Consider the following 7952-nt stretch of genomic DNA (forward strand, 5'->3'; position numbering starts at 1 on the left):
GAACAAAGATGAACACTTTGTTTTCTTCACCCCTTTTTTTTTTCTATTTTTAATTATCATTATTATAAAATAGAAAGCCATTTAGTTGCCATTATACTAATAGTTAAAACATATATTTTATATTAAATAACAACATGGCCGGCCACTATCTTAAAATGGATAATTTGACATGTAAGTCCATTCTTTTTATATCATGCACTAATAGACCATTATAATTTAACCTATCACATTTTCAAAATGTCTCACATAAGTCCTATAATAAAAATTTCACATACAAATGATAAAATCACAACATGAAACTTTCACACATACACTTACACATATAATAAGCCTAGAATATAAAGGTTAATTATTTTTGTGACTTGGTTTTGTGGTCCCGAAACAAATTTCCGACTAGGGTCAAATTAGGGCTGTCACACTCTATAAGTCTATGTGGTGTGTTGGAGATCCGTGTGTCCGATGAGTGATAATAGAGCTCATTTTTATATTTCATAGCTTAAATGCCAAATTATCTTAAATTATGAATTTGTATGTATTGTGATATGTGTTTATATGACATGTGACCATTGCACAATTTATCTATAAACATGTTTTTGAGTTTCGTGATATATGCTTGAATGTTATGTAATTATATGAGTATTGTATATATGCTTGAATGTTATGCAACTATATGAGTATTGTGATATATGCTTGAATTTTATGCGACTATATGAGTATTGTGATATATGTTTGAATGTTATGGGACTACATGAGTATTGTGATATATGCTTAAATGTTATGTAATTATATGAGTATTGTAATATATGCTTAAATGTTATGTGATTATATGTCTAATGAGATATATGCTTAAAAGTGAGTATGATTACCATGTAAATGAACTAGTAAATAATAAACGAGTAAGTATATTATGACACTAGAATTGGAACTGTTGAAGTTGTGCTATATGGTTGTTTTGTTAATGCTTGATGAATTGTTTGCATGGTAGTTGTTCTAGGCATTCATTGAACTTGTTAAGCTCACCGACTCCCTTTTTAACCATTGCATATTAGTAGTGGGCTGGTGTAAGTGATGTGATTCCGAGAGGTGATCCAAACGAGTCCATTTTCGTGATTTCGTAAGTGTTGTAAAGCCCAAATTTTGCCCGGGCCCATACAAGAATAAAATAAAATAAAAAATCAAATTAAGGTCCAATGTCCCTTTTACAAATATCAGGGCCCAAACCAAAATTAAAGTCTAAACTAACCCAATGGATTAAAACCAAATTAAACCCAACATCAGACCCAAACAAATAACCTAAATTCATCTAATCCTAACCCAAAATTCCAGCCCAAAACCTAAAAACATTTCAGCAAGCCCTAGCTAGACCAGTGCCGCACGTCAGCCCGAGGCACTGCATGTCGCGCGCCCCTCCACGTCATGCGTTGCTCCACCGTGCTACGTCCTCACCACGTCAGTGCCCACGTCCACAACGCCACCCACAACCTGCAATAGTTGAAAAACAGTTGTAATTTAGGCTATATAAAGCCATTCTCAATAGTGTAAAAAGGAGATTTTTTTTTTTGGATACTAATATATCAATAGAAAATAGTGGTTTCAGTCACAAATCAAGAATCAAAATAGCAAAATAGAATCGAACAGAAAAAAGGGAAACGTAGGTTATGGTTTTTTTTAGTTTTTATTTTTTTATTTCTATTTATTCATTTTTCTTTATTTTTCCTTAAAAAATTATATATATACAAATACATCAAAAAAAAATTGTACATTTTACGCCGATCATTTGTACTGCAATGACAATGCAAGAAATGTTGGAGGATGGCCAGATTCTGGAAAAGGGGGGAAAGGATTTTTTTGTGAAAAAAGAAGTCTTTTAATTTTTTTATTTTTTGTTGAAATGAAAAAATGAGATTTTTTTCAAAAAAATTTTGGTTTATATATACCCTCAAAACGACGTCGTTTTGGGACTAGCCTTAAATGCCCAAAACGACGTCGTTTTACCTCAGACCCACGCACTGACCCGACTCGCTCTAGGGATTCGCGTGTTTTTTTGGTTTTTGGGATATTTACGCGCGCAGTCCTTTCGCTTTTTTATTAATTTGCAATTAAATTCCTTTTGTTTTCAATTTTGCCCCAGAAATTTATTTCAAATTTCAATTTGGTCCTCTCTAATGCTGTGCGTTTTGGAGGAGAAGGGGTTATTGCCCTTTTGGTCCCTCCTTGTTATTCGCGCATGCAAATTGGTCCTTTCGCCTTATTTTTACTTCGAATTAGCCCCAAAACTTCCGTTTTAAGTTCAATTTAGTTCTTTTTCGTTATTTTTGCTATTCTATTTTTTAAACTAATTAATTTTAATATTATTATTGTTGTTATTAGTAATATTATTAATATTATTTTTATTTTTATTAGTACTATTTTCTATTTTCTATATTTTTATTATTAGTATTATTTCATTATTATTAAATTATTGAAATCTTTCAAAAAAATGAGATCTTAAAAAAAAAATTGGTTTATATAGGCCCTCAAAACGACGTTGTTTTGGGACTGGCCTTAAACGCCCAAAACTACGTCGTTTAGATCCGCGTGTTTTTTATTTTTGGGATATTTACGCGCGCAGTCCTTTTATTTTTTTATTAATTTGCAATTAAATTCCTTTTGTTTTTAATTTTGGCCCAAAAATTTATTTCGAATTTCAATTTGGTCCTTTCTGATGCTATGCGTTTTGGAGGAGAAGGAATTATTGCCCTTTTGGTCCCTCATTGTTATTCGCGCATGCAAATTGGTCCTTTCACCTTTTTTTTACTTCGGATTAGCCCCAAAACGTCCGTTTTAAGTTCAATTTAGTCCTCTTCGTTATTTTTATATTCTTTTTTTAAATTAATTAATTTTAATATTATTATTGTTATTATTAGTAATATTATATTTATAATTTTTATTTTTATTAGTACTATTTTCTATTTTTACTGTTGTTATTAATAGCATATTATTATTCATATATTATTATTTTCTATTTTTTATTATCATTATTGTTAACATATTATTATTATTATTATTATTATTATTATTATTATTATTATTATTATTATTTCATTATTATTATATGTTACTATTACATTCATTAATTTTATTTTTATTAATATTATTATTACTATTATTATTATTATTATTATTATTATTATTATTATTATTATTATTATTATTATTATTATTATTATTATTATTATTATTATTTATACTATAATTATATTTTCTTTTATGTTTATCATTATTCTTATTATTATTGCTTTATATTATTGTCATTATTAGCTTATCATTATTATTATAATTATTATAATACTTTCCTTTTTACTTATTTTTTTATTATCATATTAATTATTTTTGCAATATTATTTCTATTATTATTCTTTTATATATTACCCAAAACTTCCGTATATATATATATATATATATATAATTTTTTTATAATAAGTTTTTATTTCATGTATATTATTTATTTAGATAGAATTATATTATTTTGTATATTATGTATTTTAAATTTCTTCTTACCTAACATTTATTTCAAAATCCATACATGTATTACTATTTAATATATTTTTATTTTTATTTCTATTTCTTAATTTTTATCCATTTTAAACTATCACACATATTACTGGCATTTAAATTTTTTTACATGTAATTCCTTTTTTTCATATTATTCATTCTTTATTTATTTCAAAACTTGTTACATTTTATTAATTTGCTTGGTACTTCTTTTAAAATTGTCTTTTAATTTATTGGCCTTCGAGTATTAATATTAATATTTGTATAGTGTATGATGTATTGTCATTGTATATACCCTAATTTGTTCCATTGTATTTTTATATCATTGTTATTCATTTGTATAGTATTATTGCTATGTATTATTGTTCCATGCTCGTTATTATGCTCTTGTTTCTTGTTATTGCATCGTGATTGAAATTCCAACTTTGGTTTGACATCCATCGTTTTATTTGCTCCAAACAAACCGAATAAATAATTGCTTTTATTTGAAATTTTCTCAAAACAAGGCAATATTTTGGGTTTAGAAATCCAAAAAATTGTGCCCTAACATGCTGGGTTTCGATTTTTCGTTTGACCAAATAACTAAATATCTTTTAATTGCATGTTATGGAAATCATGAGAAGATCTCGGTTTTTAAGGGGCTTAAAATGTCGTATCCTAACATACTAGATATAGTATTTTATTCCTTCGGAACGAGTGAATATTAAATTCCAACTCGAGTTATTCAAATACTCTTTAAAAGGGAGTGTATTTTAAACTTTTTAAATTTTCGACATTAGGACATTAATTAATCAATCTGGTGCCAATTTTGGATGTTACGAGAGTGTTAATCTTTCCTCGTACGTAATCGACTCCCGAACCCATTTTCTTGAATATCGTAGGCCAAATTTTTTTTTTTAAAAAAACAAAATATTTTATAAAGTGATACAATCACACCTAAACCAAAAGAATTGGTGACGATTCTATTTTCTTTTTAAAGTCAATCCCCTTTTTTTAAAATTAAAAATGATTTCGTCAGGTGTTATTGTAATTGATTACGTTTTGACAATAAGACAATGTGATAAACTTTTTACTGATATTTGCCATGATATTTTAAATGTTTCCATAACTTATTTGTTCTTAGAATTTTAAGATATAATGAATTGGTACAAGATGATGATATCATAGCCGTTTTGACCCTTTTTTTTTTTATACAATTCAATTTCAAACTCACAGAATCACATACACACACTGTACTACCACACAAGGAAACCTATGAATCAAACAATGTATCGAGCATTGATAAACCCACTTCAGCCAATGAGCATACTACTTTGGGTTCAATTCTTACCTATTTAATCTAATTGATAATTTGAAAAATAATATCAAAACAGAAATAATATATCCACCAATATGACACATATTTGTGCTCATTTCAACTCATCAATTTTTTTAATTGTGGCCAGATGAAAGGGAAGAAAAGCATGATTGGAGGGGGAAAAGTGGATAAATTGAGTACATATGTAATTAAATTTAACATAAAATGTTAAAGTAAATCAACTGCTAGTTGCAAACAGAAGACACGAGAGCAATGTACAAGGACAAAGCAAACAAGACAACGCACAATGTTGGCAGTTAAAGGTGTATGTTCAGCATAACAATAACTAGTTAACTTTTTAACTTCTGTTGTTTTGAAGTCTCCATATTTTGTTTATTCAACCTTAGACACACAACAGAAAAAGAGTTTGATAAGTTCTAAGTTTAACATACCAAACTTAAAACGAAGTAGATTAGCAGTACTTAATAACAAAACGGCAATGCTGAAAGATAACACGCGCTTAATTGTCACACGCTTCTATTTCTTAACATTTGGAGCAGCTGCACCGAGGAAGCTTATCATAGTCATTCAGATGTCAGCTTTGCTTTCCTCCCTCTCTCTTCCTACTATTTCACTGCATGAACAAAGGGCAGAAATCTCAAACACAATGAATCTCCTGATACTAGTAGAAATGCAGTTCACTGCTCGCGCGCATATGGATCATTAACTTATATCTAAAGGGTGTTGAGTCACAGAAGGGTATAATTAATTTTTGAAACAATCGTTTCAAAGGGAGTTCAAGACTTCAAGAGGGTGTCCTCAAATATATAGATATGCATGTATGTATATATTATTACCGTCTCTTTGCTCCTCTTCTAGAGGCAGTTACTTACAGAAACTGCAGTTTAATTTATACATAGCCAAGAATATATGCAACGAAGGTCAAACACTTAAACCATAACTGCAGAATCATTTGACAAAGGATTTTCTATTGGGAAATGATTGGCATCAATTATTCGCACAGGATGATGATTCAAGGCATGAGATCAAATTTTCCAAGAGATTAGGACTGAAATGATTCAAGGACTGGTTCCTGGTATTATCTATGCCATTGCTTCAACAGTTCAGGTAAGCACCAAGGAGCAAAGTAGCCGGAGTAAACTATAACATGGAAAAAAGTATTCCTCCTCCTCAACAAAAATGAACCCATTCCTTCCAATATCAGGTACAGGGGTTTTATAATTCCAGAAGAGTTAAAACTGTCTATTTACAAATTAATTAATGAATGAACGAATGAAAACATGTAGCACTTTTTTAGACTGGCTGTGAGTTAAAAAGCTCCATCAGTTCCAATATATCAAATGATAATCCCATTCATTTGGTCCCAGTAAAGTGCGGTTGGGAGCTCCTTATCATGCTTACAAGGCTTTTGTGTCTTTCTTAATACAATTTAACAAATTACCCATAAAAACATATACAGATTCAATGTCAGATTTATAATGAATTAGTAGTAAAGATACCAACCGGAGCATTTCAGTGAGAGTGGCAGCGGTATTCAACTCGCCGGCTTCCCTTGCTTTCAGTATGCGGAACATAAGAGCAAGTTTAACCTGTCAACAACCCATCACATGGTTAAAGCTGCCCTAAGATCTAAGGAAGAGCCTTGCTAATGAAATCCTTCCCACAATTTGTAATATACTAAAGAAAAAGGAGCAAGTTTAACCTGAGTTCTGGCACTTTGCTGGATTATGAGCCTAGTTTCCCTCTTCAATTCCTGGCACTCGGATTCGATGATTCCGAATTTTTCTTTAACTTGCCTTTGCCCTTCCCTGATATTCTTTTGTTCCTCGCTTATTTCTTCCATTTCAGATTTCAATCTTTTGAAGCTTTCCGCCATGTTCTTCATCCCTTTCCTCCCCTGATCCCCATATCAATTGTAAATTAGCAAGATCTGGCAACGAAAATTTGCAAAAAGAGCAACCGAAAAAAATTATAATTACATGCTTGGCTTTGGATTTGAGACGCCTCTTGCTTAGCGCAGAAGCCTGAAGACGGCTACGTAAAGAGAATGGAGCCATAGTTTCAGAGGCAAAAGTTTTTCCTCCTGAAAACCTTAAAATTAATATATGCAAACATTTCCTCCTCTACCATATAAATCGCGCGAATCCTCAAGAAAAAAAATAAAAACCTTAAAAACTGTCGATAGCTGCAGAATATCGGTCGATAACAGCGGGCAATCGCGCGTTTTACTATTATTTGGTAGAAAAAAGGCAAGTGGCCCCACATTCTAAGGTAAGCTCGCTCGATCGCTCTTTAGTCGCGCGATTGGTGAAATTAAAGATTTTTTATATGTGCCACCCAATTTTCTTTCTTTTGGGAAATTAAACTATGTCTTTACATTAAAAAGTAGTTATATTTTAATGTAATAGTATGATAAAAATCTACTTTTTACTTAAAAATAATTAATATTATTTTAGATTTTAAATTTAAAATTAGAAAGATAAGTAATTACTATTTTGGTCTTCAAACTTTATAAAACAAAAGTCATTCTAGTCCTCATTTATTTTTTTTATATTGTTTGTCAAATCATCTACAAAATGAATAAAAAATTAATGTCCATTAACTTTACTGATGTAGCATCTATATGTACATTATGTCATTAATTAATTAATTTTTAAAATATAGAAAAAATATTTTTTTATATTTTATAATTTTAATAACGTTAGTAATTTATTTAATAATGTTTAAATTTTAAATATTAAAAATTAATTGTTGACTACTACGTCAATAAAGTTAACAAATGTTAACTTTTCAATCCATTTTATGGGTAATTTGACAAACAAGATAAGTTTAATAGTTAAATGAGATGAAAATTTAAAAAAAAAAAGCTAAAATGACCTATATATATATATATTAAAACATGGTAAAAAAATAAGAAAAAATTTTTAAAATAAAAAAATTCTAAAAACAAGTCATTTAAGTAGCTAAAATTAATTTATTACTAATTTATTTATTAAAACATGGTAAAAAATAATACCCCTACCCAACATAGCATTAAGATATGTGGATACCGGATATTGACAAAGAAGAGTTTGAGAGAAAAAGGTAATGGTCATTAGAG

At 29.3% G+C, this 7952-nt stretch overlaps 1 protein-coding gene across 2 annotated transcripts; it reads right to left on the minus strand.

The window, feature by feature from the left end:
• Positions 1-5181: 5181 nt before the first annotated feature.
• LOC108476830 (uncharacterized) lies at positions 5182-7174 on the minus strand. 2 transcript variants are annotated; one of them, XM_053023288.1, is made up of 5 exons: positions 7020-7174; positions 6832-6935; positions 6555-6749; positions 6356-6441; positions 5182-5465 (listed from the first exon to the last, which is right to left on the minus strand). In XM_053023288.1, the coding sequence occupies exons 2-5, from the start codon at positions 6907-6909 to the stop codon at positions 5420-5422; spliced, it is 405 nt and encodes a 134-aa protein (XP_052879248.1). In that variant the 5' UTR covers positions 6910-6935; positions 7020-7174; the 3' UTR covers positions 5182-5419. The 2 variants fall into 2 exon arrangements, with proteins under 2 accessions (XP_052879248.1, XP_017634676.1); XM_017779187.2 differs by having other exon boundaries at positions 6832-7133.
• Between the last annotated feature and the right edge of the window lie 778 nt (positions 7175-7952).

The sequence above is a fragment of the Gossypium arboreum genome, chromosome 12, assembly GCF_025698485.1.
Source record: "Gossypium arboreum isolate Shixiya-1 chromosome 12, ASM2569848v2, whole genome shotgun sequence".
Lineage (NCBI taxonomy): Eukaryota > Viridiplantae > Streptophyta > Magnoliopsida > Malvales > Malvaceae > Gossypium > Gossypium arboreum.

Excerpts from the sequence above, each read along its gene's own strand:
- LOC108476830 (XM_053023288.1), bottom strand. The coding sequence starts at position 6,909 with ATGGCTCCATTCTCTTTACGTAGCCGTCTTCAGGCTTCTGCGCTAAGC. Across the intron at positions 6,750-6,831 it reads TCAAATCCAAAGCCAAGCAT|GGGAGGAAAGGGATGAAGAA; the intron begins GTAATTATAATT and ends TATGGGGATCAG. Across the intron at positions 6,442-6,554 it reads AGCAAAGTGCCAGAACTCAG|GTTAAACTTGCTCTTATGTT; the intron begins GTTAAACTTGCT and ends GGTTGTTGACAG.